Genomic DNA, 25022 nt, shown 5'->3' with positions numbered 1-25022 from the left:
TCTCTTTTTAAAACGTTATACATTTTTTCCATATTTTCTCTGTATATATATATCCAATTTTCAAGTAGGATTTCTGAGGACATTTGCAATACAAGTGACCAATAGAGATATTTTCCTCTAAATAGCATATTATTTATCATTGTATGAAGTATAATATGCATAATTGAAATATCCAGCTTCTAAGAACAATTTCTAAAGATAGCAACTGCAAACAAGTAGTTAATTGAGAAATTTTCGTCGTGATCGCCTATTATTTATCACTGTATAAGTTTTAATATGTATCTTTTTTAGTCAGAGGGCAGAAATAAAATTTAAATATTCCTTAATGGAATATGCAAAAAAATCGTCAGCGATTTATTAAAGAGCAGAAATATATTTATTTCTTAAATGCAGATTGATTATCTCTCGAATTTTTACCTGCTATAAGGGCGTGAATCTATAACCACCAATGAAAAATCAAAGCTAAGCTAAGCTTGAATTTTATTTGTTTACTTTATTTTTTTTCTGCATAAAAACGTTTTACTTGTTTCGAAGACATCAGACAGCAGAACATATGTATTTTATTTATGTTAGGCACAATCTTTAGAGGCAAAATTGTTAAGAAAATTCTGGTCCACCCTTCAAAAATCACAATATAAATATTTTTCGATATTAGCGTACAAAATGTTTATGTTGTTTTTCAATGCAATCATGAAGTTCATCTAAAAATCAGAATGGCTTTGGAGTACGGCATAAAAATTTTAAAAAAGTAATTATATGTACGTACTTAGTCATACATATCTTACAACTAAAGGCTGTTTTTTGAAGGCTCTGTAGTCGCATGAAATGATGCTTTTTTGCTATTCATGCTATTTTCATAACTGCCATGCTATTTTCATAACTGAGGTAAGCTTTCAAGAAATAAATTTAGGAAAAAAGCTCATAGAAATTTGTGAAAAAGGAGAATAAAGCATTGATTTTGATAATTTTTATCAAACGGGAAAAATGACGCCAAATTGGCAATTTTTAAAAAATTTTAATAACCTTAAAAATATTTTAGTTATTTGTCCGTTCTAAGGCCCAGATAATTCTTTACAGCAAGAAGGCATAAATCGTTTAAAATTATAGTTTCGTTTCAAGTGTAAGACCCTTAAACTGTGGCTTATATTTTCCTTTTCCTTTGCGAAAGAGTTTCGAAAAATCATGTTGAAGTGAAACAACAAACTTCACAGCTATAAACATACGAATTCTTACCTTTGTACATTGAGTTTGCCCTTTAATACACATGCACGTATTACAGTCATCATTCCATATACTGTTTTCAGGATGTACTTGATTTTTCCACATACAGTAATCAGTATCATCAGAAGGTAGTAATGCTGTAAATGATTAAAAAAAACTATTTAAACTGTTATAAGAAACTATTATTATTATAACAAAAAGCAATTGTATTTAAGATTTAGGAATTTTTTGAAAAATTTCATTAATACGCACGTATACTATGAACAAAGAAATTTTTTCTGAACTTAGAGAGAGTTGAAATGTTAGAGCACATCATCAGGATTAGAATTGCATAAGAAGCCATGCTCGGAAATGTCATTGTCGACGACTAAGGGAACTTTCCAATTATGACCTGTCTAGAAGCACAGGAAGAAACAGTGCATAATTGGAAAGCACCCCTAGCGACGCATGGGTTTCTACGCAATTTTAATCATTGATGATTTGCCCTAACTTTCCTAGTAGTTTGTCTCAAAATTCAATTTCTGTAACATATAATGTTCTTAAAATTGTACATTTTGATTTAAAAAAAAACAACTAAAAGTATCATTAAAAAAATATAGCTTATAGGGTGAAACCGGTTACAGATTTGAAATCAACGATAGAAATAAAGTATTTAAGATCTGTTAAAAAAATTTCATGCAACAGGATAAAAAAAATTTCTCACTGTAAGGCGTTCATGATAAATTTGATTGGAACGTCATTGGCTTCAAAATATGCAAAGATGGTAATTTAACTACCGTCTTTATTTTTTTGAAGTGAATGAAGTTTTTAACCAACTTTTATCTTTACGTATTCGCGTTAAATTAAGCATCTCCATTCAATATCATCCTGTACTTCTAAATTTTAATCATACATTTTTAAATACAAATGAATAAATTAATAAAAAATGTTTTTTTCACTTAACAGCATATAGTTCTCAAGTCAAATATAAAAAATATAATGTTGTAAATTTTGGAACTTACATATGTTGCAATGTGAACCAGTGACGTAACTTGGACATATGCACTTGTAACTCCCGATTCCGTCAATGCACGTGCTACCATGAGCACAAGGGGACGAAGCACATTCATTGATGTTTATCCGGCAATCAGGTCCAATAAAGCCATGGGCACACTTACACATAAACCAATTGACGCCATCGATACAAGTTCCGTTGTTGTGACAAGGATTGGGATTGCAGTCATCTGAATCTGTTTTTCAAGTAGAAAAGATGGTACAATTAATGCTTTTTGTTTTCTTTGATATGCGTTCTTTATAAATAAATGATAGTTTTATATTTACCGTATTGACACAAAGGACCTTCATATCCTTCTCGACAGATGCAAAGAAAACTAGTACCGATATTTACGCAAGTAGCTCCATTCATGCAAGGATTAGAATGACAGCTTGGATTTTTAGCTGTAATTTAATGACCGACAATTATTATATTTTTGAGCAAAATAGAGATGTGAATATAATTTACATGCATAGCACTTGTGATGATGTAAAATAAGACTCTATTGGTTGCACATTCGTATGATAGGTGTTATCTTAACACCACTCTTAATACAGGTCTTTGAATAATTGTGAAAAGAGGTGGAAAAAAATTAACTAAAACTGGATAAGTCACAAATGGTAAAAGCGAGATTAAAAATATCTTAAACGTTTTCACTAGGAAAAACTGTATCTAAAACGTTTTCACTAGGAAAAACTATATCTAAAACGTTTACACTAGGAAAAACTATATCTAAAACCTTTCACTAGGAAAAACTAAGACGAAGGTAAAAGCGATGAATTGTTAAAAAGACACTCAAATTTAACCTGGCAACCAAGTTAATTTTTATATTTTTAATCCCATCTTCCTCAGTAATGATTCATCAAATTTCGATAGCAGTTTTGGTTCTTTGTTTCTTTATACTATAATTTGAAACCTCAAAAGCGTACTTTTTAGCTTCATTTTCGACAAGGAGTTTAAAAATATATATTATGGGCTGTGGCTGTGATTAAGAAAATCGTGATAAGTTAAATTATTTTATCAAATGAAAAATTATTTAATTAAAGATCGACGAATAATTCTGTATCGATTTATATTGAATACACAGCATTATTTCGTAATTGCTGATTGTTTTAAAAATTGAAAAATAAATCTTATAATAACTCGATAACTGGATGCATTGAATAAAATAAGTAGTATTAAAGAGAAAGTAGTGTTTTGAGAATATTAGAAAACCAGTTTTGAAATTATGCTATAACAGTTTTTTTTTGTTTTTTTTCATAACTGTCTAAAACCTTTTGGTAATTGTATTTTTAATTTTTAAATTACCTTCTTAGATAACACACTTAAAATAAAGTAAAAATGGGCTTCATCCATAAAAACTTTAGTTTTACAAAATATCAACATACATTTTCATTTCCCTCCATCTTTAAAAAATCAGTCTGTTTCCACTATCTTCCATTAGTCAAAACTTAACGACATTTAATTACTAATGTTCGGAAAATGCTTTGAGATGATAATAATGATTTTATGATAATGATTTTTAGATTCAAAATATTAACACACGTATTGTTATAAAATTGTATAAAAAATATTAATTTGCAAAAATAAATGAATCTTATGTTAGATTTCTATTTACCTATTTGACAAGTATGACCTTCCCATCCAGATTTACACTGACACCTGAACGTTTCACCCATGTCAATGCAGGTTCCCCCATTTTGACAAGTGGTTCTTTCACAATGAAAATGCCCTATTGAAATAAAGATAATGACACTTTCATTAAAGCAAGTAATAAACATTACACGTTACTTTGATTAGCACAAAAAAAGAGGCATAAAATTAGCATTTTGAAATGTTTACTTACGCAGCGTGCAAGTCTTTCCCTTCCAGTTGTCTTTGCAGTTGCAGATAAAGTCGGCAATTGCATCAATGCAGCTGCCATTGTTTTTGCACGGATTTGGCTCGCAGTCATTTTTATCTAAAATAATTTGCAAAAATTTTTAGTGACAATGTTGTTGACTGTAACAGACTGTAAGAAATAGTGATAAAAATGCTTTGATGCTTACTGATTTGACAGTATCGTCCTTCCCAACCTTCTTGGCAGAAACACTGAAAAGAATTTAAACCATCGACGCAAGTGCCACCATTTTGACAGGGAGACGGGATGCAATCATTTATATCTGGAAAATAAGAATAGTGCTTTATAGATAAGGAATTCCTGGACACTATAAATTAATAATTGAAAATCCTGTTTGATAATGAAGGTAGCTCCATTTTTGTAATTTTAATAATGCTATCTATGTTATAACTGTCAGAAAGTACAGCTAAGTCCTTATTGTATCGATCTTCAACCTTTCTTTTTTCCATTAAAAAATTGGAAATCATTGAAAATCACAAGTAGCTGTAGCAAATTGGTTTAACAATAAAAAACGCAGCTACCTTATTTACGTAGAAAAATTATCGATACCCAAATATTTTTTCCTAACAAAAATAATGCAAGTTGAAATTGTAGTTTTTTTTAAATAATGCACACATCTTATTTCTGTTTAAATTATATCGAAATTAAAATTATTTTTTTCGTAAAAGGCCTGTTATAAAAGCCTGTTTAGACTTTACAAGACTAAACACCATATAAGGAAAAACCCTTTAAAATAAAATTTAAAAACATTCAATGAACTATTTCATTTTTAGAAAATTTCTTATTTGGAACAAAAATGCAGCAAGAAACTTCGTATTTTAAATTTCATTATTTTAGTTAAATGTTTTTTTTCTTAAGTGTGATATGTACAAGTTGAGTTAATTTGTTTGCAAAATATAATCATTAGTAATATATTAATATATAATTTGACTTAACATAATAAACAATGTTAAGTCATGTGGGGACTTATGTCCAAGTCAAATTACAACTACAAACATAGTAAACCCCCGTTTTTCCAACGCACTCATAAAAATCCACCAACTCGTTTATCTTATAAGTCTCAAAAATAAAAAATGAAATGGATTCACTTTTCAGAAAAGTACATTATAAGATAATATAATAATTAATTACAAAGTCATTATTCATTACAATCTTATATATAATCATTATTAATTGCAAGAGCAATGTTAAGTCGTGTGAGGACTTAATTCAAAGTCAAATTACAACCACAAACAAGGTAAAACTGTTATCTAAACTGTACAAACTGTTATTTAAATTTTAACATTGATTATTTTTATCTTCCGCTACACATAATTTAAATTTCAGCGGTTAATACAATGAACATTTTTTAACTTACTTTCATGGCAGTACTGTCCTGTGTAACCGGGATCACAAACGCACGTGTACCCACCGATGTTGTCATTCGCACATTTACCATGATCACCACAAATAGTAGAGGTTAAATGTCTCAAACCAGAATTGAGAGACGTAGTAGCACATCTGTTTCTGATGACTGAAAAAGGGAATACAGAAATAAATTTTGTTATCAATGATAAATTCAAAAAATGACGATTGTTATATATTTATGAATTGAATTCAAAAATATATGACATAGACATAGTATTAACATTTACAAAGTATGTTACATGCAATGAGTATTAAGTGCAATGGTTACAATATATATATATATATATATATATATATATATATATATATATATATATATATATATATATATATTTCCCAGGAACGAAAACTTCAATTATAACTGTTTATTAGATTAATTAGCATACTACTGAAATATTTCGAAAAACGTAAGTAATAGGCTGTTCTTTGGTAGTTTTCAATCAACTTCTTTCCTGTCTGTTGGTTTTAACAAAGAAGACGTAAATTAATTTCTAGCAGTAAATTTCAAGAAGTAAATTAAAAAGTACTTTCTTAATTTTGACACTGAAACCATTTCAGTAGGAACTAGAACTATTCATTTTAGACCATTTTTTAAAGTATAAAAATATACAATACTGAAAAAAAATTACGCATTTTCCATTAAAAAAAAAGACTCTAATTGGTTCACTAAACCTTAAGAAATGACAGCTTGAAAAATGTGCGTTGAAGTTTTTCGAAACTATATTACAGGCTGCTTAACTTGTGCTTCACTGACTTATACCTACAGGAAATAAGATTAACAACGAAATTTTCAAAATATGCCCTTTAAACATCTTAATTTCTGTTAATGAAATGCATAAATGAAAAAAAAATTTTTTACATTCCCCTTCTTCCAAATTAGGTGTGTTTAGATCCATTTGCTGGAAACTAGAAACTTTTATGGCAAAGAAGAACTTACTTTCACAAGGAGGGTTTTGGCACTCTGTTTTTGGAGCTGAGCAGTTTTTTCCTCGAAATCCAGGAGGACAAACACAAGTGTAATCGAACTGCATATTAAGGCAAGATGCACCATTATGGCAAGGATTCGGATGGCACAGATCGTCATCAATCTTTAAAGGGTAAAAAAAAATCATTTAAAATCAATGATCTTTGTTTCAAATAGAGCAAGTACATTTTCAAAACATTTTAAAACATCTTTGATTTTTTACTAAGCATAGTTTTACGTAATTCGCATTATAACAAGCTACCACAATTTAAAAATAAAATTTAAAATAACTTTTAGTTAATGTATATCATTTTTAGCCGAAAAAAACAGGAACAAACAAAAGTGATCAAATGCAATGAAATTTAGAAGCTAAATATGTCAGCTCGAGGAAAAAAAAGTGTAAAAATTTGACTGCAATCATATCTATAACATAAAATTTAAATAAACTTTTTCCTCTGAATCTTATGTAAATGTTCGTGATATTTTGATATTTAGTGCCATTTATTCCATCCATTAAATTATAACAACACTCAAAGCACTTTTTTAAATTTTTCTAACATGTTGCGGATGCTTTGAGAGTTTACTACATGGCACTACTTTGCACTACACAGTTTACTACTCTATTTTATTTTTGAACAGTCACCAATCTTCGTCTTTGATAAACGAGGTGATTTGCTTTTTGGATTTGAAAGACTTAATGCTTTGAAAGGAGAAAATAATATTTACCTCACAACGATGTCCTTTATAACCCACAGGACAAATGCATCGATAATCTGCAACTAAATCGAGACATTTTCCTCCATTTAAGCAGGGATTGCTTGCACAATCATTGATGTTCGTTTGACACTCTCGTCCGGTGAATCCCGGTAAGCAAGCACAGTGGTAATCGTTGACTAAATCAATGCAAGTAGCACCATTTAAGCACTGGCCAAGGCAATCGTTGAGGTTGTAGTCACAATTTTTTCCACTCCAGCCAGGCAGACATGTGCATTGGTAGTCACCAACCAAATTGTGGCATCCTTTGGCGTTCACACATGGCTTATTACTGCATTCATCAGCATCTTTAAAAAAATAATTAAAAAAAAACTTTTGTTATTTTTGTATGTGATTAATGAGAAAGAAAACAATCCAATAACATTACAACATATATATATATATATATATATATATATATATATATATATATATATATATAAGCTAAATAACAATTTATTAAGGGGAAAAATAAAAATTAATGGAGGTTTTAGTACCCTCTTTGGCCACCTCTTGCGCAAATGCAGGATGCGGTATGGTTAAAGCATATAAGTCCCTTATAGTGATGTCCTGCGCCATCTCATTCCACAGTTGCTATAAAAACGCGGCTAAATGGACTAAACTCGGAAGCCGTCCAAGTTGCCGTCGTAAGTGCGTATGCTCGTTCGATGACAAATCTGGGGATCGGGTAGGCCACTGAAGGGTGGTAATGTGGTGGAGGAATTCCTGTGACACCCTTGCTGCCAGTGGCTGAGCATTGCCTAGTTGAAAAATGGCTTCTGAAAACTCTGTCATAATTGGCGTCAAATGTAGCAAAGGAATATCGCGTATGTACCGCTGGCACCATGGAATCAATATTAAGGGTGATAGTTTGTCATATACGATGGCACCACATATTATCAAACTGGCTCTAGAGGTGGTGTGCTGCTGTGAAGCAGAGGCGTGGTTGAGGCGTTTACCACGGGGTCTTCACACTTGTACAGGATGGTCATCATTGTCCAAATTAAATTAGGATTCATCACTAAAGGCGACTAGGTTCTATTCGGTTGCAGTCGAATCACGTCGAGAACAACACCACTTCAAAAAAGAACACAGTGGATTTCATTTTATTCTGACAGCTCTTCTTAAGTGCGCTAATTTTATTGCAATAAGTATAATAGTAACAATAATAAAATAATAACAATTCACAAATTATGTAATCAAGCATAGAGGATTAAGAATATCAATCTTAAGTAAAAAAAGTACTAATTCCCAAATTTATTTAATAAAAGAAAAATAAATAAACAATGTGCACCATTTCACAAATTTATGCATCAATGATAAATAAGAATATTAATAATAAGCAGGCGTACAAATTTTAAATTTATTTAATAAAGCAGACGGAACAACAACAAAAACAACATATGCATATTTACAAGTATATAGTAGTAGGAATATTTATACCTAGTATAAAAAGGTACCAATTTACTGACTGATTTATTTTTAAAAGCCACGAGAACAATACGCAATGAACAAAATTTACAATTTCTTACATTTATTCAATAAAGCAGGGCATATTTATTAAAATAGCATTGAAATGATAAATAATTGCTATTAAATTACAATTTCATTGATTTTTATTCTTAAAAATAAAATATATTTCAACTGTTGAAAAAATAGTTATATTTTACCATATTGGCATTGTTTTCCTTCCCATCCAGAATCACACAAACAACGATATCCATTGACCAAATCTAAGCAAGTTCCCCCATTCTCGCAAGGATCTGAATCACATTCATTTATATCTAAATGAAAAATAAATAAATATTAATATGAGTTTGCTGAAATCAAAGCTCAGCACATCGTTTTGTAAGAGCAAAACTGAACTAACACAGGGCACCAACAGTATTCTGAATATCTTTTTTCGAATGCAAACTATTAAAAATTATCACCATATACAGGGTGCTACGCAATTATAGTGCTTAATGCGTGTTTGTATTTTGTACCTGTACTTTATCTGTGCGTAATTTGCATCATCGTCAAAAAAATATACAGTTTAAGGGTGAAAATTCACGTTTGAACAAGAAAAAAGAACAAAACGATATCAAAATTTAATGGATTGCTACAAAGAAAATCAAAACTGATCACATCAAAGCATGTTCAATTGCTGAGGAAAACAGAGAGGTCTATAAAGTGGATTATTAGAAACGCCTCTAAGTATCATCTGGTAATCAAACTAGTTTTGAAGTTTCTCATTCTGCCTGTCACTCCAATGATTCGAAAGATTTAGATAGCGTTTCTCTTTCTTTTTTGCTTAAATGTTAATTGTCGATCCATAATTTGTAAGTTTTTTAAGCATTTGACGGAGTTTCTAAAAATGATTATACGTGGCTCAGGGGATAGAGTGTTCGTCTTCCAATGAGGTAAACCGGGTTTGAATCTTAGCGATACTGAATTCCGCACTTGGTTCGTACGATCACAGACGTAAAATATCCTCAGTAGTAGACGAGTCACAGGTTACAGTCCCCTTGTCGTCAGGTTATCCTTGGGAGGTTTTCCTCTCCATGAAAGGCAAATGCGGGTTAGTTCCATCAAAAAGTCCTCCTCGAAGGAAAAGTGCAATACTTGATACAGGAGTTCTCTTGTCTTCTGCGTTGGTTGGGTTCAAAATTAGAAGGCTCCGGAGTTGAATATTAGTAGTCGTAAACCCAATATTGGGTTGGCTGCTCAACGACAGCTATAAAAAAAATTAATAAAAGCCCATATATATGAGCCGCGGTGGCTCCGGGGATATTTCGCTTGCCAGAGAGATAGAGGTGATTCAGGTTTGAATCCCAACAGAAGCTGGTTGTGACGAATTCTGCTCCCGGCTCGCACCGACCACAGTGCTGACTTAAAATATCCTTAGCTGTAGGTTAGAACCCCCTTGCCACCAGGCTAACACTTGATACCAGGTTTTCGTGCTTTCGCTCACCATGTAACACAAATCTGGATTAGTTCCATCAAAAAGAAATTTCACCCAATACTTGTTCCCCTGTTGTCTTCTGGATTTATTTCAAAACAATGAGGCTACGGAGTTGAACGTTGGTAGTCTTTAGCTCAAAATTCTATCAGATGTTCAACGACGGTTGTAAAATTATAAAATCAATGAGATATGGTTTAGAAACGTGAAGGGTATAAACGTTATTGTACTTACTGATTTGACAACGATTTCCAATCCATCCTGGCAAACACGTGCAGATGAATGTATTGTTGATTTCTGAGCAAGTGCCTTGATTCAAACATGGATTCGAAGCACAAGGATTGTCAACTGTAAAGAAAATAGAAATTATTTCTATTACCGATTTACAAGTAAGTGTTATTTATTTTTTAAAGTTCACTGCTTTTAAATTTTAACTAGAATAATTATGAGGAATTTTCAGAACACAAAAAATTTAAAAGAAAATGCTTAATTTGTTACAAATTTTGTCAGTTAACGTTCGCGCCATCTAGAAAAACGCTAACAAAATAACAGTTCTCTGATATACAACAGAAAATGTTGTTTCATTTCCCTGTCAGTAGCGCGATCTGTTGAGCTTTGTAAATAATTTTGAAACTTATTGAGAATAAAATAACTGGTTTCCTAAAAAGAATGCAGAAAAGCAATATTTTTTTTCCTGATTTTTTAAATCATTGGACATTTTAGGGATCCATTATTAGTTTAAAATTTCGTTATATTAGAGTTAGAACTTTACTTTTAATCACTTACATTCAAAACAAATATTAATTTTATTCTTCGCGATTTGATAACTTGTGTTTGATGTTACATACAGCTTAGATTTGATTCCTTACTGAAATTACTAGTAAAAACTTCACTTTTCATGCGCTGTATTTAAACACTATTAAAGGTTATACTTTGTTTTCATTATGAAGAAATAAATATTTAATTTCTTTGAATTTTATAATATTACCACAAAAAATTATATCTATCTTTTACTATCTACTAAATTTGTTGCATTTTAACTGACGTAATTAATTTTTAACCCATTCCAATGAAATTGATGGTATACAATACATTTTAACCCATTCCAGTGAAGTTGGATTTACAGAACATATTTTAATCCATTTTACAAAATTGTATACAAAATTGCACATGAAATCGTTGTCTGAATCATTCAATTATCCCCGATGATATAATAAAATGAAATGTGCTGTTGTAAGAGCAAAAGACAATTAGATGTACCTATATCACAGTTAGTACCAGAGAAACCCTCTGGACATTTACAGGTGTAATTGTCAGGAGCTGCGTTCACGCAGGTTCCTCCATTTTGGCAAGGTTCATGGGTTCCACAAAAATTGAGGTCTGGAAATAAAAGAATCAAAATTATAAATTTAGTATCTTCTTTTCTAAATCTTTCAAATTAATGTATTAATTTTTTCATTTCTTTTTAATTCTAGAATATTAACAAAATTAATCTTGATGAATTGACTGAAAAATACGAATGTTAAACGTACATGCCTTTTAAAATACGTGAATAAAATCGAATCATAATACTATTTTTACATGTATTGATTTAATTTGTTATAAAATAGAGGTATCAAAATCGTTTAATTTGGACAGCATGGGTATTTGGATATAATGAAACCTTTTAATTGGCTTCAATTTTATATCCTGTACCAGATGGATAAATAATGTTGAACACACACAATTTTAAATGACGCAACGTAAGCTGCAGTGGTTCAGGGAAAAGAACATCATCTAGGTTCGAATCCCAGCCGTGGCAAGTTTATAAGAATTTTGCTCCTGGCTCACACAAACAACAATGCTGGCGTAAAATTTTCTCCTTAATAGATGGATCATGGGTTAGATTCCCCTTGCCGTCGGGCTAAGCGTGAGAGGTTTTCGCGGTCTTCATGCAACACAAATGTGGGATAGTTCCATTAAAAGTCCACCGTGTAGGCTAGTTCTTTACAATGTTTGATGCAGGAGTTCCTTTGTCTTCTGGGTTGTGTTTAAAATTAAAAAGTTACGGAAGTGAGCATTGACAGTAGTAAACTCAGAATTGAATAGGATGTTCAATACCCGATATAAAATTTTTTAAAAAAAATCACGCAACATGCTGGAGAACCTCCAGGACCATGGGTTAGAGTATTACTCCTGATAGATTACGTTACAGCCTGAAACAACCTTGGCCAATAACAGGCTATTGTGCAAAGAACGAAGGAAAATAGTTTTCAACCTGGTGATTGAAGTGAAGGTAAATTTATGGGAGGCGGTAATTAATCTTTCTTTAACTATATATATAATTAATCTTGAAATGGTATTATTACACAACTTAAACCGAAAAAAATTACAGTAGTAAAGATTTCAGAGCCGTGGTGGCTAGGGCGCTCACATCCTAGAGAGGTGATCTGTGTTCGAATCCCAAAGATGACTAGTCGATACGAATTCCGCAGCCGACCAGCACCGACTACAGTGCTGACGCAAATTCAATAGCTCAATGGTAGACGGATCATGGGTTAGAGTACCCTTGCCATCAGGCTAACCATGGGAGATTTTCGGGGTTTTCCTCACCATGCAACGCACATGCGGGTTAGTTCCATCAAAAAGTCTTCCACGTAGGCAAATTTTTCCTAATACTTGATTCAGGAGTTCCCTTGTCTTCTGAATCGGGTTCAAAACTACAAGGCTATGGAGTTTAATATTGGCAGTCGTAAACTCAAAGTCGGGTCGACAGTTCAGCGAAGTTATAAAATATAAAATAATGATTCCATCATTGAATTTAAAGTAATTTTGATTCATGGTTAAACAAATTTTTCTGTTATATTAAAAATATTCTGATTTGATAAAAATAATTTTTAATAATACACTAAGCAAAAAAATATTGCTAACTGAGAAGTTAATATTTTAATCGGAAATAAGCTCAGAATGGAGATTAATAAGTCCAAAGGATTATAATTCAATTAAAAAATAAGCTTACCTCCATCGCAAAGTATTCCACCCCAGTTAATATCACAAATGCATTGCCACGGAGATCCATTGCAATATCCGTGTTTGCAGCCAGGATAAGGCATGCATTGATCACATAATTCAGACTTCCATCCAAGACGACATCTGCAAAGAATCAAAAACAGTTTAATACGAGTTTAGGTGTCTAAAAAATATTATAAAATGCTTTTGGCAAACAAAATCATAAATTGCTCTCAGCATGATAATGTAAATAACGTAATGAGTAAAGATAAATGAAATGCTTTTGGATACCGTTTACCGTTAAACGTTTTACTCATAATGAAATAGATAAGAACCCAACTCAAACTCAGAAGATAAGAAAATAATTTAATCAAGAATTTAGTTTTTTAAAAAAAATACTGTGAGACATATATATGTGCGAGTAGCAGTTTATTATGAATTGTTACTGATAGCCTAAATTGATGATAATATTAGCACGCATTTTGTTGAATTTCGTAATAGGATTTTGTTTTAGACTGTATTAAAATAATACACAATTGTTGGAATGCATGAAAAAAAACCAATTCTTTTTGATGACGTCATTCCATAATAAAAATCCCAACAATAAATTTAGTAAATTGAATTACAAACTATTTAGAGGTTTCATTGTTTTATTATTTGCTGTTGCCAAAATGAAACAATGCATTTTCGATCAATCTGAAATGGAACAATTCATACACAACAGTAATATTTTGGTGTTTTAAGCATTTTCTTGAAAACTGAACTTGGAAATCTGCAATAGCCATCGTATTATGCGTCACCACAAGCAACAAAAACGGTAAATCATGAAAATATTCCCTATAATAATGCTTTGTTTATATACGGCATATTCATTACCACATATTCATCATCATCGTCGCCGTCACCATTCAAGCGACAAAAGTGTAAACAATAATGAATATGCATCCGAAGCAGAACCACAGTTCCATAGACTGGATGATTCCCGACATTCTTTGCGCCACTCATCTTTAAAGCACCACCATGATGAATCAATTTCTACAAGACATACTCAAGATAAAATGAAAGAAACAGTTTCTTCAAGACACCATCATAATAACATAAATGAACCAGTTTCTTCTAGACTTCATTCTGATGATATAAATTATCCATTTTCCCACCACAAGACTTTAAAAACAAAACAGAAATCTGGCAAAGATAACAATAACCTCAATCATCTTCATGAATCTCAACAAGTACTTTCGGGACACAAAAGCTTAAGAAGAAGCAGCTTTCAAGAACAAAAAGAAATACCTGAATCAAAAATAGTAACACATGGATCAAAAAATAATGATTTCGTTGGTTTAAAAGCAAGGAAAAAATTTGCCATTAGGTCACCAATTTCACTCTCCAACCCAACTTCCGAGCTTAAATCAAGCAAAAAACAACTCCAAGAAAATCTCGATATCAACAATAATTTATTCTGGCTTAAAATGGCTCTTATAACCATTGCAGCTCTGAGCTTGTCCGCCATTTCACTATTAGTTATCGGTGGCTGTTGGTGCTCCTCAAGGCATAGGAAGTTTTATGCATACCCAATCCCAAGCACATCAGAAGGCATTATCTCTACTGTGGGTCCTTGCGTTAAAAGTAATCACAACAAAATGACCTGTATTAATAAATCAACCATTGGTATCTCGAGAGCCTTTGCAGGCAAGGGGAAGGGTGATGAAGAATCATCAAATAAGAGTATGAAATTGGAACGGAAGACTTGCACCCATTGTAATGTTGTTGATAAAAAGAAGAATAAATCTCAATCCAAGGAAAAGTCCAGGAAGAAAAAGGAACATGCTTCGCATAGAGCTGAATCCTCTACTTCTTCAGAATCGAATAGTCCTTTGAAAGTGCCTCCGAGAGAGATGGTACCGAAATTAAATTTCGAAGGCTATAGTGAATGCACTTTTGATTCCCACACTAAGGCTAGATCATCGAAGAAATATCGCGATTTCGCATCGCTTCAGAAAAATACCGGTGTAGGCATGAAGACACGGAAAATATCAGACGACTTTAAGGAACGACCATTTCAAGGAACGACTCTGATGATTTAATGGAATTTTTTTAATAGTTTTATGGAATGGCATCACTGCTTTAATGATCTGATATAATAGCCTGTTGATATCCTGTTGGATTGTTATAACAGATTAATGATGAATATTTAAATAAAAATTACGATTATTATTAATTATTTTTAATGAGAAGATTTAATCTAAAATTATTAATTTTCTTAATGTTGCAAATAACTTGCTAAAGCTTTGCGTAGCAGAAAACGTTATTGTATAATATAATTAAATATAGTAAGGGTAGTAGGGTTATTTAAACAACGCGAGTAAGTGTCGAATATGTTTCAGATAATGAGTTGTTATTTTTAGGCAATGCTTTTTATTAAAGAAGAAAATAAATGAAACTGTGAATCAGTATGAATTAAATGAGCTGTTAGCGGAGATAAGAAGTAATTGAATAAGCAATTTGCAGTAGCAAACAAAATATTCAATAGAAATAAATGTTTTTTAGTTTTCTTTCTCCCATTTACATTGCTGATTTAATGTTTGATATAACTGCTTGATATAATTGTACAACAAGACAAGCAATAGCCTATTAAGCTTAAGTAAAGTAAATTAATTTGGGACTTTTTTTCTTTCATCAATTGACTGTGCGTTACAGGTTTACAGGTACAACAAAATACGTGAGTGGCTATAAAACAATGTACGCTAAGTAAAAATATATGTATAAATATGCATTTTTAATGCATTGTTTCAGATCAGGGTGATTTGAAGCCTAGTTATATTCGGTTCGATAGACAAGATTATCTAGGAAGTAAAAGAGATCGTTCATTAATGCTGATAATAACGCCACCATTATGTCATTGGTCTAAAAATTGTGGAGCCACCAGAAACTAACTCCTTGGGAAACAACTGAAAATTGCGGGTCAGTTTTACTTTTATGAAAACAATTTACGCATATATATCTGAGTTTCAACGATTAGAAATTATTGAATTTCAACCTTGTATATTCAAAAATTGCTCGTAATAATATAGTTTTTTTTTTTTAAATTTTAAAAAGATTTTAAGTGTAGTTTTTTCCCCAATGAACGAATTCATTTATTAAACAACTGAAAAATAGATCGGAATTCGACTATATATATAAAAGAAAAATTTCTTTTCAATTTTTCTTATTTTAATCCTCGTGTTTTAGTTGTTTTTGTTTTGTTAGTCAACAAAAAAAAAAAAAAAAAAAGAATTATTTTACATGCTTATAATATTTTTCAGAATAGCCGTTCCGAAGCCATTTTTGCACTGTAAAATACTCCGGATGAAATTGCTGAAAAAAGTACTGGCATCCTGAGTACAGCATTCCCAAAATCCAATTTAACCATGAAATTTTATACCGTAATTTTTATATTATTATTTAATTAATTGCAGTGATTTTACAGTAAATATAACTGCACAAAAATTAAGGTACATCAGATTTTTTGTTCCCCAAAAATTTTACCATAAAACTCAGATTGCCATTTACCATAATTTTATCCGGAATGTTTGTTAATTATTATTTTATTGTTAACAATGTGACACTTTACTAGAGAGGGTTAAATAAGAGCTTCAAAAGAGTACATTTTAGTCATTAAATGTAAAAACCTAATTAAATTTTTGAAGATTAATCTTATTTACGGACTTCAAAAGGAGAAATTTTAATCATAAAAAAAAAAAAAAAAAAAAAAAATTCCAACATAACAACTAACAACGTAAATACAGCTAACAACGTAAATAAAAATTCTACGAAGGCTACTTTAATCTTAATCCATCAACCCATTAATAAACAGCACATCAAAGAAGTGTATCAGGAAGTTCTCGCCGAACCGATCACCACAGTCGGTCATTGCCGAAGCATGGTCACCGTTGCGTGACCAGGCAGTGGCGGGGATGGTACCAAGGTAAGAAGGCATCAAGAAGAGTCCAAGAATGTATGATTCCCGTGGGAAATTTAAAAATAAAAGTTCGCGACCCAGAGGATGGTAAGGTTAGATGACCACTTCTTTTACACAGGTGGATGGACACGGAATCAAATAAAAAAGAAAGATTGGCGTGACATAGGTCACATCGGTGACTTTTAGGGGACCTTCGAATGAACAGGATTTCCAATTTGGTTGTTTTTCTGCATCACCTCTTCCAACTCTGCAGAAGAAAGGTGGTTTGATAATTCCCTGCAATTATTTTATCAGTGCTATCGCGCTCATCTTGGATTAAGGTATCTTGAAATGGAACGCACGTGGGTTTCAATGTTGACGAGGTTTGATGCAAGTGACGTTCTTGGTCCTGCATGGGGTAAATTATGCAATATGGACTTTTTTCATTAAGTTTATTAACTATTAACTTCATTTTAGAAAAGTGCAACTTTATTTTTAATATAAAATAAGGAATCGGTCCAAATGATGTCACCCTCGGAAAGAGTTCAGGATTTTGTAACAAGGGAGAGGGACATGGTAACAAAAAAGTATGACATTGCACATCTTAGAAAAAATGAAAATATTTAGCATTAGCAGATTAAGTACTTTCAAAATGCTTATTTAAAATTTTTTTTTCGCCCATTCCCTCAAAATCTTGAAAGGGAATGTGTGTGGGCTTCAATGTTTAAGAGGTTTGATACGAGACTAATGATGTAAATGACGTTCTTGGTTCTGAATGGGACGGATAATGCAATATTGCATGCTTTTTTTTTTTTAAATAATTAAATTTATTGATTTAGAGGTTTTCAATGCTTAAGAGAGTTAATGCGCAACTGATGATGCAAGCGACTTTCTTTGTCCCTGATAAGGTTAATTAAGCAATATTGCATGTTTTTTAATTAATTAAGCTTATTAGCTAGTCACCTAGTAATTAGAAAAGCACAATTGAACTTTCAATATCGAATAAGGGACCATCTCAAATGATGTCACGCTTGGAGTAGGTTCATGATTTTGTGACAAGAGAAGAGGAGGGGGGACAAGAAGCGTAAAATCACACATTTCGGTCTAAATAAAAATGTTTAACATCATCAGATAAAATATATGATGCTTATTATTTTATTCATCTTTCTCATCAAAAAAGTACATATATATGATAATTATTAGTGACATGTTTACGTATGTCATTAAGGATCATTTTTGAAGTTTAAAAAGAAAATTTGAAATGAGATCCATAACGCGTGATTTGTTTCTGAACAGCTAATATATATTAGTGAAATATCGTGTGACGTGTAATCACAAGCCAAGGGGTAGGGAGACAGGTGAAGAATGGCACTTAGTGACAAAGGGGAGGAAAGGATCAAAAATATTTTTCATTTAAGTACGGCCTCTGATTTGAATTTATATGTGATTATAATATTTTATTATCTTCAAAATCCACGGTTTTCTACATTTTTCGGTTTTTTAAAAGCCTTTTATCTCCTTAACACTTTCTTATGATTTTTATATTTTCTATTATAGGCAGATAGATGCATACTATAACAAATTTATGTCATATTTACATAGATAATAACCTTAATCGCTATCATTTTAAAAAAAATTCATATTCCTGTCATTTTTCACATTATTGTTTAAATAAGTTATTATAAAAGTTAAATTATCTATACATAATAATAAACGCGGCTGTGTGTGTGTGTGTGTGTCTGTAATCACAATATATCGCCCCAGAAGCCTCGCCCGGGCACGAAACTCGGCCCATAATTGTGTTTTGACATAATGAAGAAGTATTTTTTTTCTTTTTCAAAAATTTTGATTAGTTATTTAGTTATCAGTCATTTTGTAAGTCTATGCTTTTCGTCTGCTTTTTCGTCTTCAAAGAGCCATATTCAAAAAACTATTAAAAAATGCATATACTTTTCCCCACTCTTATAAATGTATGCTAATGCGAACCTCACAATTGAAATATTAATTTTCGACAACTTAAACCAATAATAAACGAAGGAATTAATAATTTAATTGTAAAGTTCGCATTAGTTTACATTTATTAAAGTGGAGAAAAGTTTAACTTTTGTATTAAAAATGTGGCAACATATTCGATACGTAAATAGAACGCTTCGCTTTGATATATTTGTCGCTGTTCATAATTGTTATAATAAGTTTTTCTTCTTCTTTCCACGCTCTATTTTTTTTTCTTAAGCGAAGACGATAATTTTTATAGCGATATTGTAGTACTTTGTACAACTAAAAATTCTTTTCGCAACACTTTAAAAATATTTACTTTATTTTCTTTATATATACAGAGAACAGTCGGCAAAGAATTCGATTAGGTTGAAAAACATTTCGCTAAAAAGGAACGAATTCCAAAAGAAAAAATAAACAACTTAAAGAATAAAAATGCTGATGCCAGCCAATTTTTTGAAAGTTAACTTAGAAATAACAAACCAAACGATGTTAAATAACAAACCAAACGATGTTAACAAAATGACGTAGAAAGCGCAACTAGATCAAAATTATACAAGCACAACTAGATCAAATTATAATACCTGAGTGCTTGACGTAACAGATATAGAAATAGAATTTGATACCATAAAAAATTATATAGAAATAGAAATTGATACCATAAAAAATTTATTCGTTTTCGTGTTCTTTTCATGTATTTAGCATTTTAGTTTTTTTTTTCTTAAGCGTTGTAGCTATATAATTTCAAACATCCTCAAGAGCTATAACACATCTGCAGCAGAACTGGACATGAAGACAAAATTGCTGGACAGGAACACTTTAATTGTCCACTAATCTTCAGATTTCCTGCTATGTTTTAAAAAACTTTATTTGTGAAAACCTTCAGCGTGGCGGACAGCTGGCCGCCTTAGGTGGCTAGTAATACAATAAAGAAACATAATTTTGAAGAAATATTACAATTGGAGATATAAAAATATCTTGTTCAACCAATATTGGCTACTAATCTAATGCTTGTTACTATATTCGATAATCAATCCATATTTAAAACAATATCAATAGGATGCAATTATAAAGACTTAAGAAGCTGTTATACCACGGGAAAAATGATTTGTAGCAAATTTTCAGTCCCCTCCATAAGTAATTTGAAATTTTAAAATTAGTTCAAGTTGTTCAAGTAAAACCTAGTGTAAATCATGAAGTTTCAAGTGTTGAAAATAAAATTCAAAATATCAAAATGAAAACATATGCGGAACCAAACGCAGGAAATAGGTAAAGGGGAAGTTTGCCTTTTAATAGTCTGTTTTTTGATATTATAGACAACATTTTCTCAACATTCGAAACTTCGAGGTTTACTGTAGGTTTACCCGGACTCATCTTTCTCCAAACTTAAAATTTTAATACACCAACGGTGATGAAACAGAAATTGCGATGAAACGTTTCTCTTGTTCTATGGCGTCAAAGAAAATAAAGAAGCCATAGTTTAAGTGCCTTACACTTAAGGCAGTGCGATGATTTTAAACTATATATGTATAATATCGCCGTGAAGAATGATCTGGGCTTTATATCAACGTAAATATTTTAAAAGTTATTAAACGTTTTTAAAAATCGCCAATTTGGCGACTTTTTTTCCACCTAGATGAAAATTTTCAGAATCACTTTCTTATTCTTGCAAATTTTTATGAGCCTTGGTAATGCAGCATTGGAGTAAGTTTATAAATATTAAAAAATTAGATCACAAATGCTTTTCATTTTCACAGAACTGTGGCTTTTCTCTATATTGGCGCTTTCCGAAATTTTCAAAATAAGTGCAGACTACGCTGGCTTTAGATAGGCTAAACTTGAGCTAATAGTCATGAGTAACAGTTGCAAACTCACAGGAGTTATAAAAATAGCATATTATTCACAAAAAAGCATCATTTCAAATGACGACAAAACCTTCCAAAACACCCTTAATGCTAATTTTCCAGAAAATTAAATATGAATGCAATTTTATCACCCGCGACAGAACACAAAAAGAGCATTTTTGTACCATCTCAGAAAACTATTATGGGCCCTTTCCTGTGATAGATAAGATATCTTTGCATGTAAATTTTAATGTACCGTCCAGCTCTTCATTTCGCATCGGCAATCTCGCGTGGTAATTATATCATCCGTGAATGACAGGAAGTAATCGCTATTTCCCCTGCTACAACGACATTTTCGTGATAGGAAACTTTAATTTGTTTATCTCTCCTGCATCTTTACAAACTTTCCTTAAAAATTATGATCTCCCCCCCCCCTCTCTTTTTACCTCTCTCCGTCAGGTGGAATTTAGCCTTCGGTTAATTTTTTTCTTCATTTATTATTATTATTTTGTTATTAAGAAATTATTTTTTTTGTTACCATTTAAGGGGACTCAAGAGCATTGGAAAAGTCTCTTTTTTTTTGCTTACAGTTAAGCAAAAATAAAGAAAAGTTTTATTTATTTCTGGTTAGAAAGTGTCTTAATATCTTAAAATGAAGAAACCAAAAGTTTATATAAGCACATAGTAAGTACATATAACATATAAGTACATATAAGTGCATATAAATATATAAGCTTATAAGTATATAGAAACCTGCGTAAGTTAACCTCCCACGGTTAGTCTGACAGCAAGGGGACTCTTACCCACGATCCGTCTACTACGGAGGATATTTTTACGTAAGCATTGTGGTTGGTGCAAACCGGGTGCGGAATTCATATCGGCCCAGTTCACCTTATTAGGAGGCGAACAGTTTATCCCCAGAGTCACTACAACTCTATTGTATAATTCTTTTTTTTTTATAACCGTCGTTGAACAGCCGATCCAATATTATGGGTTTACGACTACTAATGTTCAACTCCGTAACCTTGTAATTTTGAACCCAATCCAGAAGACAAGGGAACTCAGGGATCGAGTATTGGGAGAAATTTGTCTTCGTGGAGGATTTTTTGATGGAGCTAACCCGCATTTGCGTTACACGAAGAGGAAGACCACGAAAACCTCCCACGGTTAGACTAACGGCAAGGGGACTCTAACCCATGATACACATACCACTGAGGATATTTCACGTCAACACTGTGGTCGGTGGAAGCCGGATGCGGATTTCGTATCGACTGGGATTCGAACCTAGTTCGCCTCATTGGAAGCTCTATCCCCTGAGCCATCGCGGCAAATTGTTGTCACTATTATGTATAATTGTTGTCACTATTGTGTAATTGTTCAAATTTTCGATTTATTCCATTGTGTTGTGGAAAACATTTCTTATATATGTTTATTTTTTCCGTCGCTGGAGAAGTCTAATTGCTGAGGCAAAACAACTTGAAAAGTATGATTTGCATCTAAATCAATTTAAAAACTACACATTCACTATAAATTTTCATAAAAATATGCCCGTTAAATCTGTCGTGGATCGAAACTCCTCTAGTTCGATGTGATGTGGAAGTTTGGGAGAGAGTGGTACCAGCTCAAGCTCTGTCTACGTCGTCTGATCAGGGTAAAAATAATGTGGCATTCCTACCACGGCCGTTACAAGATCGAGCCTAAAAATGGGGCTATGTGATTGGCCATGATTGGGTAATGATGATAATGAAAATCTTAAAAACGATAAAAATGAGAAATAAGTAAAATTTCACTTACTGGCATTCTCCTGGCACAGTACAGAAGCCATGCTCTGGATGACAACCTAATTTACATACAGCTGGAAAAAAATGAATATGTATCTGTCAATAATTATTTGTCAAAAATCATGAAAAGTTAGTTTGTTGCCTTAAAACGAAAATTTTACAATGTAGAATTAAAAAAAAAATTATACTTTAAATTTTATGATAAATTTTGAAAGAATGCTAAAAAAAATAAAATTATCAAACAATTTAATGGGAAATTAAATTCTTTGGTCAAATCTTTTTTTATTTAAGTTTATCTTGTACTTTTATACACTGTATGGAATCATATCCCATTTCTTCCCTCTTGTCATATTATTTTAATAGATTTCTCGTTTTATTTCCATTTTTATTACTTAATACTTTGAAAAATATTATTTTAATCCTGAAAAAATATTTATCACCTAATTCTTATCTCATTAAGCAAAAGAGCATTTTTTACTTCAATCAAAATTGTAATGTAAACTTATTTAACTCATGTTTTTGTTAAAAATTTATAACATAAAAACAGTTAAGAATAAAAAAAAAAAAAAATTAAAAAAAAAACCTCTAGCATCAAATTTAAGTGACAGGGCGTGAATATTTTCTCCATGTATTTTTGATTTTAGTTCAAAATTTTTTCGACAGATGGCGGAGCAGATAATAAATAATTTGATAAATTATGAAAAATCACATCACAATTTTTTTACTTCTTTTAGAGAGTAGAAAATCAAAATATAATATTTTGAAAATATCTACCACCGCATTTAGTAACATGACATGCATGCTATGATGTGATATTTGATAACTTTTCTTTCATTTTTATTGTTTATTATCCGCAGCTCCACCTGTCGAAAATGTTTTAAACTACAGGCAGGAACACTATGTGGGAAAATGTATGCCCTATGCCAGTGTTTCCTAAAGTGTGGTAAGAGTACCCCAAGGGGTACGGGAACAATTTAGCGGGAGTACGCATTCTTATGCGAAATATCTTACAACGAAAATTTCAAAAAAATTTATTTAAAAACAAAGATAGCCATGAAAATTTACGATTACTTATTTTTGTATTGGCTATTTTTTTTTTGCTAATTTATCAGTTAATAATTAGTGGTGTCAACAGCCAATTGTGATTTTTAACTTTTGTGCAATTTTTAATCACAGCAAAAACAATATCACTGATGCAAATAAACTTATGAACAAAACTTTGTACCAAAAAAGAAAAATAAACATATTTTTTAAAAAAAAAAGTTCATTTTTTTTATTAGTGGTACACAACGATATGAAATATTTAGAAAAGGAACACAAAAGTTATAAGTTTGGGTAACACTGTCCTACGCAACGAATTTTCTTCCTGATTTGTTTTACTACCTAAACTGTTTTCCTGTTATAAATTTTTCAAGACCATCAGTTTAATTTAGAATATTTTTTTCTTCCTATTTTTATTTCAATAACACTATAATGACAGTTTGTGAATTTATTGAAGTTGTTATGACTTAACAAAGATTGTCGATGTGAAGCATTACACTTCTCTCTTAAGACTCACCAGTTTCGCAGTTCGGACCCTGCCAGCCATCTAGGCACACTTTGTCCCCCTGTTCGTCACATTTGTAGTGTCCGAACCTATCGTCTCTGGGCCTGCAGAATTTGGAACACGTGTAATCATAATAGTGGGGGGAGCACAGAACTCTGTATCGATAGCTTATCCTGGCAGCTCGTCCTCTGTGTCCTTTGATCTTCCATTCCATTCCAGGAATTTGTACTCCAGAAAACACATGCCTTTCGATGACTCGTTCAACAAGCGCTGAAAAGTTAAATAATATGAAATTTACTACACTTACAGTGAAAAGTGGCTGTTAAAAAAGATAATAGATAGGTAAGTATGAATGAAAGATTGTAGTTATTTTGAGTAGATGTTTAGACATTTGAGTAGATTAAAATTTTTAATTACCGATTGCAATTTTTGAATGAAATGCAATGAAATAAAATTATACATTAATTAATTGCTTTCAATTAAGATTGGTTATTGTGTTCAAGTAGCATATATGACAAAAGATGTTACAATAATATTTATGGAATACCTCTCGATTCAATATTTTACCAAGCGCAAGGTTTCATTCGTAAATAGTTTATCAAAACGAAATCAAATGCAGTGTTTCATTGTTTTGCGAGTGTAAGTTTACAATAAATGGCATTAAAAATTTTAAAAGCATGCTAAACAGATTATATATGAAAAATATTTATAG

At 31.5% G+C, this 25022-nt stretch overlaps 1 protein-coding gene across 2 annotated transcripts in view; it reads right to left on the bottom strand.

Annotated features, from left to right (window-relative positions):
* LOC107457180 (protein jagged-1b) overlaps positions 1-25022 on the bottom strand; it is a 126581-nt gene that overhangs the window by 9052 nt on the left and 92507 nt on the right. For both annotated transcript variants that reach the window (XM_016075281.4, XM_043040208.2), the window contains exons 3-17: positions 24323-24580; positions 22778-22838; positions 13218-13351; positions 11480-11599; positions 10454-10567; positions 8949-9062; positions 7252-7586; positions 6499-6649; positions 5512-5667; positions 4303-4416; positions 4101-4214; positions 3873-3986; positions 2542-2658; positions 2223-2450; positions 1234-1358 (exon numbers count right to left, since the gene is read on the bottom strand). In XM_016075281.4, the coding sequence (XP_015930767.1) occupies positions 1234-1358; positions 2223-2450; positions 2542-2658; positions 3873-3986; positions 4101-4214; positions 4303-4416; positions 5512-5667; positions 6499-6649; positions 7252-7586; positions 8949-9062; positions 10454-10567; positions 11480-11599; positions 13218-13351; positions 22778-22838; positions 24323-24580 (2255 nt within the window). The remainder of the gene's footprint in view (positions 1-1233; positions 1359-2222; positions 2451-2541; positions 2659-3872; positions 3987-4100; positions 4215-4302; positions 4417-5511; positions 5668-6498; positions 6650-7251; positions 7587-8948; positions 9063-10453; positions 10568-11479; positions 11600-13217; positions 13352-22777; positions 22839-24322; positions 24581-25022) is intronic.

Source organism: Parasteatoda tepidariorum, chromosome 4 (genome assembly GCF_982258835.1).
Source record: "Parasteatoda tepidariorum strain Cologne lab strain chromosome 4, Ptep-v5.0, whole genome shotgun sequence".
Lineage (NCBI taxonomy): Eukaryota > Metazoa > Arthropoda > Arachnida > Araneae > Theridiidae > Parasteatoda > Parasteatoda tepidariorum.
This window is presented reverse-complemented; position numbering and strand designations above follow the sequence as displayed.